The 21,973-nt window shown below is 30.7% G+C and overlaps 1 protein-coding gene across 1 annotated transcript; it reads right to left on the bottom strand.

Moving 5' to 3' along the window:
• Positions 1-16,574: 16,574 nt before the first annotated feature.
• LOC144559451 (sulfate transporter 1.2-like) lies at positions 16,575-21,542 on the bottom strand. Its single transcript, XM_078308477.1, has 13 exons — positions 21,275-21,542; positions 20,885-20,933; positions 20,496-20,703; positions 20,149-20,323; positions 19,995-20,060; positions 19,768-19,881; positions 19,196-19,312; positions 18,984-19,110; positions 18,648-18,904; positions 18,157-18,347; positions 17,745-17,830; positions 17,571-17,647; positions 16,575-17,206 (listed from the first exon to the last, which is right to left on the bottom strand). The coding sequence occupies exons 1-13, from the start codon at positions 21,509-21,511 to the stop codon at positions 17,057-17,059; spliced, it is 1,854 nt and encodes a 617-aa protein (XP_078164603.1). The 5' UTR covers positions 21,512-21,542; the 3' UTR covers positions 16,575-17,056.
• Between the last annotated feature and the right edge of the window lie 431 nt (positions 21,543-21,973).

Here is a 21,973-nt window from a genome sequence, read left to right as displayed (position 1 = left end):
CCCCTAAATTTTTGAGCAAGTCCTAGGTCAAGTTGATTTTTGCTATGCCTAGTTCTTCTCTATGAAGAAATATAAATGTCAACCAACAAAGACCCCACGTCTCAATAAATTAACGGAGCATCTGTTTCTATCAGGTTTTTTTTGTTATTATCTTCTTTTTAATTAAGGGCTACTTTTACTCTGACTTTATAAATGTCTCTAATGGAAATAACGAAATAGCTGAATAGTGTGTTATTTAAGCTGAGTGGGTTGACAAATTAAGATTAGAAAAAAATATATATATTGTGAGTAAAACTATTGTGTTCTTAAACTCACTAAGTTTTTTGATGAGCTGAACTTTAAAATTTATTGAATTGATTTCAAATAATAAATTCAAATTACTGTTGAAAGTTGAAACCGATTTACTTCATGAGTGATTCGTTTACATGCTTATAAAATCAAGTGGTAAAAATGTCTATAAATTTATTTTTCATCATTTGAGTGCCTAACATATAGTATTATTATTTTATCATCATCATCATTAATATCATTATATAATCTCCGATTGTCCTATTCCAAATTTCCAACTAACATCATTACTACAAAATACTTTCACTCCTTTGAATGTACAAGAATAATACTATTCGCTTATTATATTTTATTTGAATTTTACTTTTGTAGTATTATTCCTTAATTTATCAAACAAGCATGTCTATTATAACCAGATAAAATCATATATAATAAAAGAGCAGGATCCACTTACAACATTTGTAAGTTACAACATCTTAAAACAATTTGATTTTGCAATTTTAAAAGTCCAAACAGTAAATCCAAACTATTCAACATGATATTTATATTAAAATGTGCTTGGAGATAAAATTTTACTTTTTTAATTATTTTTTTTTTACTATTTATTGAGTATTTTACAAAACGGTTGTTTTTAGACAATTCTGGACCACTGAAAAACAACATTTTTATAAAATACTTAATAAAAAATTTAAAAAAATGTAAAATTTTATCTCCAAAAACATTTTAATATAAATGTCATATCGAACGGTTTAGATCGACTATTTAAACTTTTAAACTCTCAAAACTAAATTATTATAAGATGTTATACCTTACCAATGTTATAAATGGATCGCTCCTCATGATTAAATTAACAGCAAAGAAACATCTGTTGCCAGCAAATAAGCGATTTGAAATTGAACATTTTATACCTTCTAAGCAACTTGGTATTATAATAATAATTTCTCTTTAACATGAAAAAAGTTAAATCTGCAAGGCCATCTATTAAAGAAAAAACTACAGAACTAATGATATGTTATTTTGTAGGACTTCATTTTTCTAAGAATTACAAAAATGGTACTCTGATACTGTAGCTACCGTGCTACGAAACCAACGCTCGACTCAACCTTTTAAATATGATTTAAATTTTATTCAGAGTCGCCACCCGTAATACAATGGGAAATACACAATCTAATTTCTTTTATGCCCATGGATAAGCTAGATTCGTGTCTTGGTTATGAATGTGGAAGGTGTTAGGCACCACACTCACCCGATCAATTGGTCTCTACTAATTCTAGATTTCAAAAATTTATTTCAACGATAATGTATATTACAAAATGAGATAAGCAAGCTTGAAAAACAACAATAAAAAGAAGGAAGAAAGAAGAAGAAAAAAAAACAGAAACAAAGCAACTAAAAGAGAATAAAAATTAATCAAAAAGGTTTCAAGCCACAATGATGTTCATTATTGTTATTAGCACGTCATGATAATTTCTTCGATGGCTTGGATGGATGGTTTTAGTATTTTGAGAACTTGGTTAATGGAATAACTTAACAAGGATGTCACTCATGATTTTTTAGGGTCATTATGTTAGGGTTTCATGAGGATATTTGTGGAAAAACTGTTTTTCTTCCTTGCTGTTTTTTTTCTGTGGGCTGAATTATGGACGTTTTGCTCTCTTTTTGTGCTTTGGATACTCTAACCAACCATGAAGATGCAGTGGAGATGTAGGGGACTATTTATAGGTGAACTTTGAAGGTTTTTGAAGCTTAAAATCATGCTTAATCTGCTGCAAAATGTCATGTCCCACTGCTGCACCTGTTTTGAACAAAATTGAACAGGTTTGACTAGAATTAGAAAAAGGCTGTGAAAAACACTGAAATATAATGATTATAATGCAGGAACTAAATCCAAACTATGCCTACAGGTACTTAGAAGACTTTTCTTAATTTTAATGACTATTCTCCATGTCTTAATGGTGTTCATCACCAAGAACAAGAGGAAACATAGCAGCAGGATTCTTGCTGCTGAAATTCAGAAATTTGCCTTGTTCTTTGACCAATTCCAAGAGGATAAAAAGCTGAAAATTTGCAGCAAGGATATGACTAGACCATATGCATAAATGAGTTAATTTTATTGCTTTAAATCTCAATTTTTGTTGTTGAATTTACTGCTGAAAAAAATGGTGCTGTTGCTGAATTTTTTGCTGCTGGAATTTTTCCTATAGTTGAAATGAGGTCATAAAACATTCTTAATATATGTAAATACAAGTGAATAATTTAGGATTTTAAATTTTAGGTCCCAAATGATAATTTTTTTTATATGTTTTTGGTGTTTTGATTTGCAATTATCTAATTTATTAGGAGCATGTGATCAACAACTTCCTTCTTGTGAAATAAAATTTTTGGGCAGATGGATAACATGTTTTACACCTACAAAATTCAGTAGGTATGTTCCCCTTCAAGGAAGATTAATTCAATTAATATCTAAGAACAACATCATGTGAAATAGGCAAAGATTGTGCTGAAATTTCAGGTGCAACTTGATCTTTTGACTTGAAATGACATGAAGAGCTAGAATCTAGCTGAAAATGAGTTACAACTTGTTCCTTGGTTGGTCCTACCATTTGGAAAGGTAATTTTAACATATATTTTATAATCACAACTTGTCATATTCATTCATGAGACTTCCTTGAATTTGTCTAAGCTTTAAAACATGGTATAATCATGCACGAAGCTTCATGAAATGTAATTTCTCTGAATTTTTGTGACATTATAAAATATATTTGCTAATTCTAGAACACTTAAGTAAAATGACTTGTACACCAAATACTATCATTTTCATATTAAAAAGTTTCATTTTGGTGATGAAAATAATATATGCTTGATAGAAATAATAATGTCTTGCAAAGTAAAGAATTGACTCTAAAATTATTCTAATGGTTCGTAATATTTTCTAAACTAATTTTGATATTATAAAATCATTCATATTTTTCTTGGAAGATATGTTTGTGATTTATCCAGTATAGCTAGATGTTGACAGAAAAACCGTAACACACTTCTTTGCGTGCAACCTAACATTAATCTTACATGGCAAAAAAACTTGGTTCCTAGAATAGATATAAATAAGACTATCATTTAGAACACATTAATGGTATGGCTATTTCCTTTGGAGTTCAGTTGCGTAAACAAGAGTTTAGTTCAATCTTTGTCCTAACCATCATTTGTATTTCATATTGCACCTGATATATAGTAAAAGTATGTAAAAGTCTTATATGTAAAAGTATGTGCATCGATTAATTTCTGAAAGAATCCAACGATGAGCGCTTCAGCTTTCCATTCTTTTATAAGTTATCATATTATTTATTTATTTATTTATTTATATATATATATATATATATATATATAGAGTACGGCTAACGCGCTTTCTCTAGCATATGGGCCGAAATGCTTCCGGTGGAAATTTAAAATTTCAAAATCCAAAAAGTCGATCTGAACCGTTCATCTTCTTGTCCATATTAATATCTGGTTGGAGACCAAATTTTACATTTTTCTGAAATTTTTTACTATTTATTAAGCCACTTTGAAAATTGCTGATCCAACGGTGGCTTACCAAACAGTAAAAATCAGAAGCTACCGTTGGATCAGCGATTTTCAAAGTGGCTTAATAAATAGTAAAAAATTTCAGAAAAATGTAAAATTTGGTCTCCAAGCAGATATTAATATGGAGAAGAAGATGAACGGTTCAGATCGACTTTTTGAATTTTGAAATTTCAAATTTCCACCGGAAGCATTTCGGCCCATATGCTAGAGGAAGCGCGTTAGCCATACTCTATATATATATATATATATATATATATATATATATATATATATATATATATATATATATATATATATATATATATATATATTTTAAGTAAAGACTTTGGATTAAACTTATCACTGCTGATAGGGTTCTACATCTACCGAATAATAATCCTTGTAATTACTTATGCAGGACGTACTGGAGAAAATAGCAAATTTTAGTCATAATGTTTTATCTGAAAAATGCAATTCTAATATTAAAATAAGTTATCGGATGTTGTTGTAGGTTGGCACCATCCATAATTTAAATTGAAAATATTACCATAATTTAATTTGTGTCTTAATAGAATAACATGTTAAAACCAGTTTTTTTGTTGTATATTGAAAATTTGACGTTCTTCTTAAATCAGGGCTAAATTAGCCACTTTAAAACAACTGGCTTTTGTTATATTTCCAGATTTTATCTTAATTTTGCGAGATAGTATATTTGAGAAGTATATCTTTTCTCGTCATATGTTTGGATTTAATTTTAATTTTGTGAGATTATACTAATAAAATTTATTTCAAAACCATAGATAACTGAATGACTAATGTCCTTAATAAGTCAACAAAAATAAGTACCCGTGAATATAATACCGTCAGTAATAATTTTTTTATCGTGGATATAATTATATAATATTCTCGTGCTGCATTAATTTTCACCTTATAGTGCACATATATATTCAACTCAAAACTAGACAATAAATGACACTAACCATAAAAAAAAATCAATTACACAGCATACCTCTTTTGCAGATACCTTGAGATCACATTCGTCATTCGTCATTGATTTCACTACTCAGAGTTTGATGTAAGCGTATATTTTCCAAGACTACACAATTTGGGTTGTCTACAGATACTTACAAGAATATTATGTGTAACCTCCAATTTCTCACCTTCGAAACAATCCTCAATTATATGTGTCTATTAAAAAAAAATGTAAGTAATTGTGTATTGACGTAATAGTCTAACATGTATTGGTATAATACTCTCGTATACATCGAGTAAAAAATCGGTCTTTGATCTAGTGACAAAGACACATATTCTCTGATGTGGGAGATTATGAGTTCAAAATCTGAATGAAAAAATTATTTGTTGTAATAATTGAAGTTTAAAAATGATGTGACTTGACCTCCAATCTCTTATTCAAAAAAAAAAAGATATACATTAAATAATAGTTAAATGGATTTCGAAGACAAGTATACAAGACTAAGATAGTTGTTAACGGCTATTAATAATTTGATCAAAACTGTGGCAACTATCAATAATTACGTCTTGATTGAAATAGACTAGTGTACATACAATTGATAAGTGTGAAATTCAAGGTGCATGTGAATATTTCATGGAGACATTTAGGGGGTGAGCTCATAGGAGATGGTTATCGGGCCTATACTTAAAAATAGTAGAACGAATAAGAAATTATTGTATAAGAAGTTAATTAAGGAAAATAATTTTGTGCTTCCAGAAAAAATTTGTTGGGTACCGTCATCTTCCCTATTGCATCGTGCATGTAGGAACTCAACTACTCAAGTATATCTGTATATGTGACAATCAAAATTTATTCATCTTTCCCTATTTTAGTTTTAACATATGTGACAATTTAAAATTTGTACATAGTTCACATCTGTAAAAAAGATGACATGATGTGATAAGCTTGATGAATAAGTCCGAGGCAAGGTACGTTTATCCGAAGATTGTTAGCAAGTCTCAAGTACTATTTAAGTAGTCATATTCTTGTAATTGTTACAACGGCTTGCTATTACTATTTAATTGAGATTTTTTTAATTAAAATTACTAGATGATTTGTATCGGAGTATCGGACCATAATATTTAGAACATTGATCATAACTAGGGGTGGCAACGAACCGAACCGAACTTACCTTAGGTTTGAGTTTGGTTTGAATTAATTTCGAACCGAACCTGGTTTGATTCGTTTCGAACCGAACCTGGTTTGATTCGTTTCGAACTGAACCCATTTCGAACTACACATTTTTCGAATCGAACCCGAATCGAATCACGAACTAAATTATTTTTTAGCAGTCCTAGTTATACCGGTAGTTTATACATTAATTTTTTCTCGCGGGACAATTCACATGGCTTCCTTTTACCGGTATGAACTATGAAATGAGTGTTTTTAAGTTGAAAAATTGTTCATGAAAAAATACATCAGAGACGGCTTTTCTGGTATGAACTATGAGAGACGACCGAAGAGAGAGGAGAGACAATCATCTAGTCCGGAGAGAGGAGTGACAGCCGGAGAGACAACCAGTCGCCGAGAGCGTCAGCTAGATTTTAGAGCTAGAGGGAGAGTGAGTTAGGGAGAGGTGGAGAGAGAACTAGGTTATTGAGATTTGAGAGCGAGGAAGTGTCGGTTAAGTTAAATTATGACTCTCTATCTTGGATTTTAATTTCATCAGGTAAATGGACGGCCGATGTTATTATGAGATTCGAACCCATTTCGATCGAACCAGGCTAGGTTTGGGTTTGGTTTGAATTAATTCCGAACCGAACCTGGTTTGGTTCGTTTCAATTCGAACCCATTTCAAATCGAATTAAACTCGAATCAAACCCGAATCAAATCCGAATCGAATCACGAACCATCAACCAAAGATAATTTAAATATTAACCGTAGCAAATTGCCATAGTTTTGTCGAAACAAAGTGCCATCCTATTGGCAAATTACTAATGTCTAATCATTCGGATAAGGACACTGGGATATTTTGCAATACAATAGAAGCAATAATTTCATGGATACAAGTCTGAAAGCCTTTTTTTTTTTTTTTTGAAAAAAAAAAAGGAACATAGTTATTGGCCCCATTTGAAGAATATCCAGCAGAAGAGGTTGACCTGTGTTTTAAATTTTCAAATAGAGAAAAAATATTCCAATTGACAAATTAAATCCCCAAATGTCAATAAACAAAATAAGACATTTGTCTTTTCTTCCATGAAGCTGTATTTAAAATATTTGACAACTAGCCAGCTACTTGTATTTTTAGTGCAAAATTAAAAAGCACTTGTTGAGACTTTCAAAATTGGACGGTGTTAGTGGCTCCAACTTTGCAGGTTAATGACTTCATATGTTGAAAATTTGATTGGAAACATAATAAATTTTTTTATTATTATTCGTATTCTTTAAATCCTTTGGTTTCAAAAAAATTCAGTTAAGTTCGATTTCAACTCTCATTATTGGGAACGAAGAGAAAATTAACTTTTTTTTCTTTCATAAATTCTAGTTGAAGCTTGGTTGTGATTAAATTTGCATCTACGTACTAAACAAAAAACAAGGTTTAAAATGTTAATTGCTTTCTAAACTCAATTTTCGATCAAATTTACCGACTAACGACTTTGACCGAGACCACCTTCTAAAAAGTCGCTAGCGATTTTCAAGTTGCTAGCTATTCGATAGAATTTTTATTCCGTACAATCTATATAATAATCCTACATTATTTTATAATAATTTCTATAAATTAAAAATTCCGGATATGAAGCAAGCATGACTAGCAGTCGTGCAGAGCTCTCCGGAAAAAAGGCCTATTTGATTGAAACAGATTAATTTTGAGTAGTTTGAGCAGTTCCGATCGACCAGATAACCAATAATTAATTTCACAAAAATACGCAAGTCAATCATGGCACGCATAAGCATGTTTTATGGCTCTTTCCTACCTGCTGTACAGTAATGCACTTGTACTTATTTTTCAAGAAAAGAAAAAGAAAACAATGCAACTACTTTATAATGAACAGCGAAATATAAACATTATATAATTTAACGACAATACGTATGACTTTAAAAAATAGCAGTAGCGGACACTGGCGACCAACAAAGCAACTTGGCAAGCCAATTTTAGTTAGTTTTTTTTTTTTTAATAACTAAATTTAAAAATAAAATAAAAAATATAAGCACATTATTTGAATAAAATTATTCGAAGTAGAGAATCAGTCTTTGATCAATCTAGTGGTAGAGGTAATGTCCTCTGTACGTATGAGAGGTTGCATGTTTAAAATTTGAATGATCTCTTGGGAAGATAAAATAATTAGATGATTTAATCTTCAAATTTTACTCAAAAAAATAATTATTTGAAGTAGAAAACGTGTTATTTGTGGTATGGCATATGTGAGTCCCATCAATTGCGGTGTTGCCATAAAATAAGAATACATTTCATGTATATTTCTCAAAAAAAATTGAAATTACATATTTCCTTCTCTATAATTAATAATATGATATTTATTTTTCCAAAATTTCAAAAACTCGCAAATTTATTCAATTTATCGACTTATCCATTAAGCTCAATTTAAATTTATAAGACTCATTTTACTCTTTATTAAAAAAATAATATATGTAGTATGCTTAAAAGAAAATATATAGTTTTTTAATTGGTCAATTTTGAGAACAAATGATTCATTTTTTTTACTTGTAATTAGTGTGGGAAAAATGGCACACCGGAATCAGCTCCGTCACGGAACGGCACGGGTGTCAGATACGTGCCGTGACTTGCATGTCCCATACCGTGATCATTCGCATGGCATGACCAATTATTAGCAAAGAAGACACGGCACATAAATTACCTTGGTCACGGCATGGAACACGGCACAAAACACGACACGGCACGGAACAGGAGACATGGTTCCAATTTGAAAAAAGGTCGTCATCTGGTACTGGTAGCTTTTGTTGGTGTCACTGAGGTGCGTCGTGCGGCGTGGGAAGGTTGGAGCGCCGAAGATGATTTGACAACTCATTAAATTTTTTATTTGTTTACGGAAAGTGATTTACTGATTTGACAATTTCCCTAGATCTCATTAATGAGTATGGCTAATATAACATCAGTGTCATTTCAGTCTATATAACACCAACTCCAAAACCTATCAAATCGAGTTCAAATGGTGAATCTAAACCGTTCAAACTAATTTACTTTATGAATGATGCGTTTACATGCAAACTTTTTATATTTTCGAGTTATTTTAGTATCAAATCAAGCGGAAATTTTTTTTAAAAATGAATGTATTAAAATTAACTTAAAAACTCAAACATTTGACCGCTTGACTTGATATCAAATAAACTCAAAAACTTATAAATTTTACATGTAAACGCACAACTAATGAAGTAGATCGGTTTGAACGGTTTGGATTCACCATTTGAACTCGATTTGATAAATTTTGGAATTGGTGTTATATAGACTGAAATGACACTGATGTTATATTAGCCACACTCCTCATTAATTCTCACTTCACTAATTTACTTCACCATACTAACAGAAATATTTCTTCAATAGTGCAAGTACAGAAAAAGCTGTAATTCGAATTCCCTTTTATTTTTTGACAATTTAAAGGTCAGAATTTTTTTTTTATTTCAAATTTGTTTGGAAAAGACAATTCAATATGCATATCTTCTGTTTTGATTATAGAAGGTCAAATAAAAAATCCTTATAATTTCTATATTATGTCCTAAATTAAGAATGAGGATTAGTTATTGGTTCTAAAACTTTGTTAACGTGACCGGTCACGGCATGTTTTGGTCACGCCACGACTTGGTCACAGCAGGACTTAGTTACGGCACGTGAGTCACGGCGTGACTCGCGTGCCGTGACCACTCCTCATAACTTTGGTCACAGCACGGCACGTAAAAAATTAACTTGGTCACAGCACGGCACGTAACCAAAGTCACGGCGTGTTAGTCACGACATGACCCTTTTTTTCCACACTACTTGTAATGTACATACAAGTGTAATGTCTAAATGTTATTGTATATATATCACAAGTAGATAAATGAATCATTTATCATCGAAAACTAACTACTTAGAAGACAAAATATTTTTGTTACACATACTACATATTTTTTATTTTTTTAATAAAAAGTAAAGTGCGTACTTTATATATTTTAAAATGTATTTGGATAGAAAAGTCAATAAAATGATTAAATATTTTAGTTTGTAAATTTTATAAAGATAAATATTATATTATGAACTTCAGAAAAAAAAAATACATACTTTTGAGATCTTTTGGGGGTATACATGCAATTCTCCATAAAAATAAAAATTTAAACGGTTCATATCACACTCCGACTTTCTAGACGACAATTGTTTATATATGTATGAACATCTTGATTTTAACCGGAGAATTCACATTCTTTATTTTTAGTTTTTTTTTACACCTATTAAATTTTAAGAAATTTTCAAAAGTAAGAAAATAAAAATTTAGACAAATAATATACGATAAATTAAACAATAATTACGAAAGGCTCAAAATTTAGTTTCGTAATTGATCACTCGATTCTGTTACCATATATTTTTGTGCAACGAAATCCCACTACCTTTGCCAATTAAATTTCAGATTAATTGCAGACAAATCTAGACCGTTATCTTGCACGTATGAGTACAAGTTCTATGCAACACAATTAAGGTGGTGCATTTTTATTCTTGATCATGTAGAAAAAAAACTTCGTTAATTTTTAATTTTCTAGTTGCACAATACATACGATCGATGTTTTTTTTTTCAGCGTGGGAGACAATGCTACAACAATTTTTATAGATACGAAAAAGTTTATACAAAAAAATTTAGATGACCGGCACTCCAGCTCTATGTACATATATGGCCGAAATTTTTAAATATACCATACTTTCAAAAAAAATAAACCAAACAACCACAACTTCTGAAAATTTCGATTTTTGACATGGTCGCATCCCCTAGGTGCGGCCACCACTTTTCGGGCCGCATCTAGGGGATGCGGCCACCTTTTTTTTTTTTTTTTCCGTTCAAATTGAACTGCACGAAGAAGAGAACAAAAAAAAAAAAAAAAGGTGGCCGCATCCCCTAGATGCGGCCTGCAGAAAAGTGGCCGCATTTTGGGAATGCGGCCATGTCAAAATTCAAAATTTTGAGAGAAAGTGGTGATTTGGTTTTTTTTTTTTTTTGTATAATGGTATATTTAAAAATTTCGGCATATATGGGTACCACTCTATTTACAATCATATGTAATTATATTTTGTACACATTGTGGTCTTGTTATTATCACAAAGATTCTTTGGACTCTACATTGTCTACTGATGCCTTAACTCAGTTCATAAATGCACGTCCTCTGTTGTGTCATTAATTAATTAGTATGACCACTTGTTTTGTTTGGTCGGAGAAGGTTCATCGGTTCTTCTTCTTTCACAGTGCCCACTTTAGATGTCTAAATTGAATTTCACCGATCTCTTAGCACTGATTCCATCATGAAATGACCAATCCATAAGACCGCTACAATTGTATGTCTCTTCTGAAGTATAATGTTTGATTGTGCAAATAACACCCCTCCAAAATCACTTAAGATGTTGGTGATTTGAATTTTAAATTATGAAAGTCTAATGTGAAATCAGTTGTGATATTGACAGAGCAGTTGTGATTTAATACAACATACGAGTTATATAAAGTGTTATTAATTTGAAATTTATATATAATTTGTGCGAGGTATAAAGGCAGCACAATGGTGCTAATATCTTTACCCAAATGTACGATAATGGAGGCGGCTCTTTAGAAAAATTTGGTTCATACATTCAATATTATATCTTGGTTGAGGAGGGTTAAAATGCACCCTCCCTTTTGTGCTCCTAACGTGCACCCTTCTCTCATATCTTTATTTTTAAAGTCCAAATAGTCGATTCGAACCTTCCAACGTGTTTTTCATATTAAAATGTGCTTGGAGATCAAAATTTACATTTTTTTGAAATTTTTTACTATTTTTCAGAATTTTTGAAAATCATCACTTTGTTGAATTTTTTTATTATTGTTTAGTTTAATCAAAAATTCTGAAAAAATAGTAAAAAATTTTCAAAAAATGTAAAATTTGGTCTTCAAGCACATTTTAATATAAAGAACACATTGGAAGGTTCGAATCGACTATTTGAATTTTAAAAATAAAGATATGAGAGGAGGGTGCACGTTAGAAGCACAAAAGGGAGGGTGTATTTTAACCCTCCTCATCTTGGTTATATCAAATATCAAATTTGGGGAAATAAATCAGCTGCTATTTTAAAGAAATAACAGGAATCTGTTATTCCGACTCCAAACCATTGAAAAAATTTTAATGCACAAATTATAATGAAAATACTTTTTTATCCGCAAATTTCAATAAAGATCACACAATTTTTCAACAGTTGAGATCAAAATAACAAGTTCATGTTATTTCTTTGAAATAACACCTAATTTATTTCCCATATTGGGAGGTTGAATGATCACAAATTGGGAGCTCTTTATCATGGTTGTATAAAATTTAGTCGATTGATGCGGCAACTATGAATTTAGACGGTCAATGGTCCCAAATTCAAATTACAGGAATAACAAATGTTTAAATATTCAATATATTAAATGCAAATCGGGGCAGGCGGGTTAGGTCCGTCTTAAAAATTGTATATTCTTCTATCAAATTTTATAAATTTTGTCAGTGTAATTATTCTTTGGTGCTATTCTTAAAAATAAAATTTATGCTACAGCTATTTGGTCTTTGACTCCGCCGTTGTTATTTTTGGACCACTCATTTCCATACTAGCTTATTAGCTTATTGTAGTTGAAATATCTAGGTGTGCTTTATAATATCTTTATTAAAGAAAAATAAAATGCATGTGTCACTACTCACTATAGCTGCCTGATATGAGTTATCTACTCTAGAATCGGAAATTTTGAGATAACGGACGTGAGTTTCGCTATAATTTTAATGATTTTTATTACCTTTGAATCACAGAGAAGGTGATTCTTCAGTGCGTCTTCTCTGTTTTATCTTTCATCTCTTTACTTTACGCAAATGATTGTGGGACAGATTCTTATGTGGAACACACTTGTAATTTATAAGAAACTCAAGGGACTCATATTTGTTGAAATTATAATGAAAAAAAAAATGATTATTCATTTCTAGTTTTTGAGTAAAGTTGGAAATCAAGTCGCACAACTATTTAGTACCCTTGTTATTACAACAAAATATTTTCTCAATTTTAATTCCAAATTCATAACCTCTCATATAAAAACCATGTGTTTTTGACACTGGACCAAATACTAGCTCTTATTATTCATTTCTAGTTGCACGTATGTTAATGCAAAGACTGATAAGGGGTCAGCAGGGTCACTGGTTCAACATGATTGGAAAAAAAACATTATCAAAAATAAAAAAGTATAAATAAATAAATAATATATATTCCATATCATGTTGGCCAATATCATGACTATTTATAAAATTCATTTGTTTATAATTAAATATTACAACACCAATAAGATGGATAACTATCCGAGCAAATTTAGAAACTAAAGGTGCTGTAGGCATGTTTTTAAATATAATATATATATTTCTTTCCTTTACATATTTCTCATCGTCTCATTTGCCTCTTCCCTTATATTTATATCTATCTTTTTCAAATGTTGACCAAAAAAATACTTTTCAAAAAGTTGTTCCGAGTATTTTTTTTGCTAAACATCCAATTGTGCTGGTTTACCGATTTATTTATTTATATATATAAATATTTTTTATGATTGATATTGAAATTTAATATTTATTTAATGAATAAATTACTTAGCAACACCTTGTCCTGGCCGATTGTAGCAACTCCCAAAGGAAATTTAGAACATTAATTGCTAATTAATTTGTTAAATGACGTAATTTGAGAATCTAAATGTTTTATTTTTTTTAGTACCTTGTTGGTAATGAAACCATCCTTAAATTACCTCCAATCATAAACAATTTATTTGAAAAATACATAATACTTCTTTAATTTTACTTTGAGTTCTGATTAATTTTAGGAAAAATTGGTTACTTACCACTCCAAAATCTTCAAATTGTAAAAATGTCATCCCGAAATTTGAAATTGTAAAAATGTCACTCAAACTTCATTAATTTATAATTTTGTCACTTCAAATAATTAATAACTAAAATGCACTCTCATCTTCTTCTCCTGCCTCCTCTTCATTAATTTGTTAAGCCATTCTGTTTACAATTCTCTCCAAAAAGCTGGACATGTGAAAATTGAGTAGTGTTGTTGCTTTTGCAGATTTTTTTCATGACTGAATACCTAGCGTCATTCTTGGTTTTTGCATAGGTAACAGAGAAGGTCGCAAAAGGAGAGTTGAGATCTGCTATTGCTCTCGTCAGGCCTCCTGGGCACCATGCTGAGCACAACCAACCAATGGGTTTTTGTCTATTTAACAATGTAGCTGTTGCTGCTAATTATCTCTTAAACGAGAGGGTATACATCTAGAGCCTTCAGATTCTTGTTTGCCTGATTAGTTTTAGATCAAGAGGAGAAGAAGAATGGAGGGCATTTTAGTCATTAATTATTTAGAATGACAAAATTATATATTAATGAAGTTTGAAGTGACATTTTTACAATTTGAAAATTTTGGAGTGGCAAATAACCAATTTTCTCTTAATTTTAACATTGATTCTTAAAACTGACGAAAAAATATGACATTTATATTTCTTTATTATTTTTGCATATAATAGATGACATCCATATTTAGATGTTATTCCGATCCCTTCGAATAACAGCTGACATTTATATTTATTTATTATCTTGGTTATATCAAATTGGGGGAAATAAAGCAGCTATTTGGTTGATCTAATTAGTTAAACTAAATATTTAGATGGTTTAGCTTTATTTTATATGTAGAATCTGTTGTCAGTATAAATTTTCTTTTTGATATTTTCTCTTTCTGCTTAACTTAAATCTCCTTAATTTTAAATTTCTATCCGATAAAAATATGACCCATCTAATTTGAAACAGTACACTTAGCACTTCTAATCTTTAACCCTCCATCAAAGAATAGTATATTAATGCAAATGTGCTTCAGTGGAAAATACATACTGCTATTAATGCATAACTAATTTTTTGAGAGAAAGGTGAGGGAATACATAAGTAATTGTTAATTCTTTTCTTATTTGTGATTTGATTATTCCAGTTGAAATATTTAAGTCAGACGCACTTGCAATTTACCAGACACTTAAGGGGCTCATATTTGATGAAATTATAATAAAAACATGGATATTATTTCAATTTTCAGTCACACAATGTCAAAACAAGATTCTGCCAACCAGGCTGAGCTGAGGGGTCAGCAGAGGCACTGGTCCACCATTATTTAAAAAAAAAAATTAGCAAAAGAAAATATATATAATAAATAAATAAGATATATATATTCACTATCATGTTAGCCAGCCTCATGACCTTTAATAAAAAAAATCAATTCATTTCTTGGTCGGTGATTAGCCTGCAAAATCATTTATTTGTTTATAACTAAATATCCATTAAGATGGATAAACTATCCGAGCAAATTAAAAACTAAAGATGCTGTAGGCATGATTTTGAAAGAAATAAAAATTTCCATTTAAAATTTCTCCGAGCCTCACTTACCTTCCCTTATAAATATGTCTATTTTTTTCAAATCTTGACCAATAATCATTCTAAAGTACTAGTCACAAGTATTTTCTGGTAAATGTCCAATTGTTCTGGTTGACCAACTTTTATTTTTATTTTTTATGATTCCACTGAAATTCAATATTTGATGAATCATGAATGTGTATATTATTTAGTAATACCTTACATTAAATCTGAATCCTGGCTCATTGTAGCAACTTCCAAATAAGAAAAATTAGAACATTAATTTGTAATTTATTAAGTGATTTGAGAAACTAAAAGTTCAATATTTTTTGGTACCTTGTTTTTTATGAAACCATCATTAAATTACCTCCAATTTGAGAAACAATTTATTTGAAAATTGCAGAATACTTCTGTAATTTTACTTTGGGATTTTGATTAATTTTAACGTTGATTCTCAAAACTGTGAACTAAACTTGGTTCTTCCTTTTCTTTTTCTCTTCTAAATACCATGATAACATAGAGATCATCTACGGTAACTAATGTTTTAATCAAGAGGCTGTACAAAAGATTCTTTAAATTGGTGGATTTATAAATATTATGATCATTTCCGTGTTGATGGAGGGCTAGCTATCAAATTTAATTGTGCAGAGAAATTCACACATTTAATGTTCAAACCAAATAATAATTGAGGGGTGCCTCCATTTTTTGTGCTTCAATCATGCCTCCATTCTTAAAAACTTAAATAACTCAAAGTTTAAAACTTAAATGTCAAAATAAAACCGTTATATGCGATCTATGTTATTTTCTCTATGTACTCATAAAAAATTATCACATTTCGATTTTGCTTTTATGTAAATCAATAAGTTTAAAAATCGACGTCTAGAAATTATCCACATTAGTATACATTATTATAAGCTCAAGATGACAACCAAAACAAAGTTGAAATGTCATAATTTTTTACATGTGCATAGATAAAATGATGCAGTTCATATTCAACTGTTTTATTTTGAATTTTAAGATTTAAATTTTTAAAAATGAAGGCATAATGGAGGCACAAAAAATGAAGGCATTTGAACCCTTCTCATAATTAAAGGCTTTCAGCCAAGTTTATTTATTACAATCAAAAGAGTAAAAAAAGCATGAAATTGCTCAATGAGTATTGAGCAGAAAAATAAAAAAATAAAAAAATAATCTCATAATACTTGATTTTTCCGCCAAATAATTGCACCAATTGAAAATAAAATAAATCGAATTACATGCGCAACAGCAGAGCCGAGAAAACCAAACACTCACGAGCAAGTAAAACAGGGGCAGTACTACATGATCTCTCTTGAACAATATTAATGACGAATAATTTTCTCCTATACCCCATGAACATATTCCACAATATCAATACCAACTTTCTTACATTACAAATTACAATTCCAAATATTTCAAATTACAATTGCAGACCCATACAGCATGAACTGGTAACCTTTTTGCCTTAAACAAAATGAAAGAAAATTTCTCAAGTGCAACAACATCTCTACAGCACAAACATACAAGATATACAAAATTTTCATTTTAATTAATTGGGAGTCTATGTTAGGCATATCATGCTCATTATCAAGTTTACCTGATTATGCATTCTGTGTGTCTTTGGGCTTTGAAGCACAATATGCTACAGCATCTCCTACTGTGAGAAAGATATGTTCTTGGCCGATTAGTTCAATATAGTTGGCTGCCAGAAGCTTGTCGATGACAGTTGGGCCCGGATTAACAAGTTCAAGCTAAGAGGATGAAGAGGTTAAATTAATTAGAATTTGTCTATTTCTTTCAATTATAATTTTATTTGCCAGATATTTGTGCTTGGTGATGGCAATGTTGGTTGTTAATACAGAAAATTCATAGTAGCTTATATTTGGGACGCATTTTCATCCTGGAAAGTCAAGATGGGTATATATACACACTTAATTTGAACACACAGTACCGATTAATAGTTAAAATGGTAAGTTATTACTTATTAGGATGAACTTTAAGAAGCCTTGGAAGTTCATGAATTGCTTGTATATATCTGATTGTACTGGTACACATTCATGCATAGATTTCAATTTTTCCTTGCTTCATAACATCTACTGGAGATCTAATACTCACCTGGATGTAGAACTTTTCAAGGACTTTGAGCAATTCCTCTAATATATGAATGCCAGTGGTATCTATGTCGGTCACAGCTATAGAAAATGATTGGCAAATGAAAAATTATAATTGTCAATAAATTTAATCAAGCAACTTAATTTATCAAGACAGATCCACGTAATAAAGTACTACCTGACATCTCAAATATTAAGTGCTCAATTCTGGGTAGGCCATGCTCCTTGTTTAGATCCTCTTCATCTCTTAAATATCGTAGTGCTCTGACACAGGTCAAAAGTAATAAGTTTCATAAAAATAAATGTTGCAAGTTCTTCATCAAATAGCATTAATTATTCTATCCATGGCTGGTTTTTTTTTCTGAATTTACTTTTGATTTGGAGAGCCTTCTCAGTGCCATTAAAATAAGTATCGTCAATTCCTCAAGGAACTTTTTTGATATAGAAAGATGGAGGTCTAGCCTACCAACTTCCTTTAATTGTCTATAAAAGATTCCCATTTGGGTTTCAAATCAATGACCTTCCACATCAGAGGATGCCTTTGCCTCAAGGAATTGAATTTAATTAAAACAAAAATCAGTAGTAGTTACCTTTCTTTAATATAGTTTGAGTTGGAGAAGTAAATGGCTGAGTCAACCCTTACAATTAGAACTCCTGGCACTCTGACAGCATCAGGATATTGTTCAATATTTCTATAAAGATTAGTCCTTGGGAGATTGCCAAGCAAAGAAATTCTCGGCCTCATTACTTGAAAGATTATCTTAGCTACTGATATTGCAACCTGTTCCATAATGTATTGGAAAAAGAAAAAGGAGCTTGTTATGTTTCATTTCATTTTATTTTGGAGGAAATACATTGATACACAGAATCAATTAATCACCATAATAAACTTGGTCTCAGTCTGTTTGACCTTGACTTGTCCTAAAATCGGTGCTAATTTCAGTATTTTTTTTTTCTTGAAATAATATATTGGACAGGAAACATTTTATGCATTATGAACCGGTCAAATAATTATAAAAAATGAAAAGAAAAGTAAAAAATGTTGCTGGAAATAAAAATAGTGTGGTTGATGTATACTAACCGCTATTAGAAGGCCAATTTCAACAGATTTGAAAATAACACCAATGAAAGCCCCCATGAGTGCGAGGAAATCCAACTTGTCAACCTTCCAAATTCTAATCGCAGCTGGTATGTCAATCAATCCAGCAACAGCACTGATTATAATTGCCGAAATAACAGCATTCGGTGTATACTTAAACAGCGGTGTGATGACTAACAGTGTGAGCAATGTTACCATAGCCATGACAATATATATGGTTGATCTTTTCTGATATATGCCTATAACATAATAAAGTGTTGACGATTATATATGCAAAATATTATCATTCTAATTCATAATTACTATAATTATTCGTACCTGTTGCCACAATGCAGGAAGTGAAAGAACCAGCGATATTCGCAACGCCTAATGCCATCATTTCCTTGTTTCCATCAATTTGATAATTTTTCAACGTCGCAAATGTTCTTCCTATGGCTATGGCTTCCTGATTCCCCATATATTATTCGTTTAAATTTACAGAAAATTTATTATTGAATTGAAATATATATTTTTTATAATTTAGGTATTACCGACAAGCCGACTAAGCCTGCCACTACACCAATTTTGGCTCCATTTATCAGTTGCGGCCCCGACCAGTAGATTTTATTTAGTGATGAAGGATTTACTCCTTTGTCTAACTTCCCCACCTACAAATTGTGTACATATATAAATAATCAAAATGCCTAAGCAATTAAAAAGTATCAGAAGTTTTTTTATTTGACCTTCACACTTTTTGAACTTCTTATTTGGAATCAGTAAAGTTATCAGAGAAACAAGAGTTATCATTTTTTGTTATTTAACTGAGCTACCTTGTTTATCTCATTATTTCTTATATATTTTTTGTTATTTCGTCAGAAGAGGATAATCAGCATTTCCATTTCTCAGAATAGAGAGAATCATCAACAAGGAATTTTGATAATTGAAACTAAAACTTTTTCGGTGGTGGATCTATCATAGAAAACTATAAGAATGTCATTCAATAGAAGCTGATTTGTTTTTCCAGTACTGATTTGTTTATGTGTATCTCGTCTCTGCCATTTCTTTATCCAGACAAGCATAGCAAAAAGAGGAAAAAGATAAGAAAAATCATATAGAAGCCTACAATTTTAACTCCGTGCTTATCAACACCGGTTATGTAAACACAAAATGTGGATATGACTACTGAGATTAATGGTGCAATAGCAGCTATCCAGAACAGCTTCTTTTTCTTTGATCCCTATATACAAATTCAATTTTTTCCAAGGTATTGTTAGAAAAACACTTCTTCTTTTTTAAAAAAAGAAAAAAAAAACTTTTTTTGAAAAGTTATGAACAAGAGAAATCTCTTACAATATATTTAGTGGTCAGAAGGAAAGCCAAGAATATTATCCCTATAACCACTGTCTGCCAGTTCCACTGGAAAAAAAAAAAGTACCAGAAAAGTTGTCATTATAATCTTCATTGTTTACAGAAAAAAACAAATAGAAATGAAAATCAATCTTACCCCATGGCGAACATTACCGAACACCGACTGCATGACAGAAACAATGTCAGTTTGTGTGGTGAACTTTGAGATTCCAAAAAGGCCCTTCAGCTGTTGGAGTCCTATTGTGATGGCTGCCCCTGCCATGAATCCGACCACAGCCGCATGTGATAAAAAATCCACGAGGAAACCCAGCCTAAATATAAATTGATCAAAAAAATATTTAAAAATGGTCAAAACAACAATAATGTTTCATATGTAAACTTAATTTCAATCCACTTTTCCTTGTAAGGAAGTTAGAGAAAACATATGTCCTAATAATTAGGAAACCTATTAATTTTAGGAGAAAAATATAATTAACAACCTACCTAAGGAAGCCAAGTGCAGCTTGAGTTATTCCCGCAAAGAATGTGGCGGTGAAAGCGAGTTGAAGGTACTCATTCGGGTATTTTTTTGGATTAATTTCATTTTTGAGAAGCTCACCAAGCAAGAGTGACACAACTGCAACTGGTCCGATTGCTATATCCCTTGAGCTTCCCATTGTAGCATATATCAGAGGTGTCACAAAACTTGCATCTGAACAACATTAAGTTATTTTTTCATAAATATGTTATTATAATGAAATGTTTTGTAGCTAAGACGGAACAACTGAGGTCGCATCCTTGTCAATTAAACAATATCTCCTTATTAATGGCTAAAAATCCTTCGTTCATAAGGTATATATAATTGGAAATATAGTAGTATATATGCAACTTACAAAGTGCATAATTAGGAGGAACATTGGCGAGTTTTGCATACCCAATATCCTATTGAGTAAGAAAAAAGAAAAAATATATCAGTGTGAAATCCTTGTATGATAAACAGACTAACAACTTCAATCAAATTTTACGTAGATAAACAAAGGACTGCAATTTTATAATTATGTATAACAAAACACAAGTTTATAAAGAAAAATATTGAATATCATCTTTAATTTTCTTTATGCTAGCGGACAATATCAGTAGTAATCACATTCTTTGAAAAATATTTTTCATTTCTGTATGTAAACTGAAATGATTGCATGTGTGTGCAAATCAGAGAATTAATATATATGCAATAGAGTCAATATATTAAATGCAAGATGAAGTTTTAGATATTCTTGGTATACCTGAGGGATGCACAGGCTTGCAATTGTTAAGCCTGCAATTAAATCTCCTTTGAACATCTTTAACTTATATTGACTTCCCCATTCCAGAATTGGAAACAAACTCTGGAGACCAAGCCAGAATTGCTTTCGTTTGGGTTGATCCTTGTAATGGTACAGTGGGTCGTCATGGAAAAATGTCTCTCTAAATCTACATGCAAATTCTTCTATCAAGTTCTTTTTAGGTGCAGCTCCAACCATGTAACCATGCTTTGCTTCGTGGGAGGCAGGTTTGTTCTCCATGGGACCTGCATTGTAGCACAAAATAGCTAGCTCTGAATTTCTGCACAATCAAGTGTTAGAGAATATTTGCCATTTCTATTGATTCCAACATGTTCTTGTGACATAGTTAAATAAATGAATAATTTGAACGTTTGAATCAAATTTGTCTGTATACATTGGTAGCATGCATTCGAACTAATAATCATTCATTTTAGAGGGCCCAAAAGTGATTTCTAAGAATAAATTAAATAAGTATCTTTCATAAAGAAAAAGATGTGCTATATTTTTATATCTCTAGATCTATATATTTAATGCATAATTTTTTTCATCTACTACTATAGTAAACGGATGAAAAAATTATTACATTTCTCATGTCATAATTTTAGCTGTAGGATTTATGTTAAGACAAACAAATAAAAATAAAAGGATCAAAAGAGTGTC

The sequence above is a fragment of the Carex rostrata genome, chromosome 9 (assembly GCF_964058835.1).
Source record: "Carex rostrata chromosome 9, lpCarRost1.2, whole genome shotgun sequence".
NCBI classification, from domain to species: domain Eukaryota; kingdom Viridiplantae; phylum Streptophyta; class Magnoliopsida; order Poales; family Cyperaceae; genus Carex; species Carex rostrata.
Note: the sequence above shows the minus strand (reverse complement) of the source record. Positions and strands in the feature narration are given on the sequence as shown.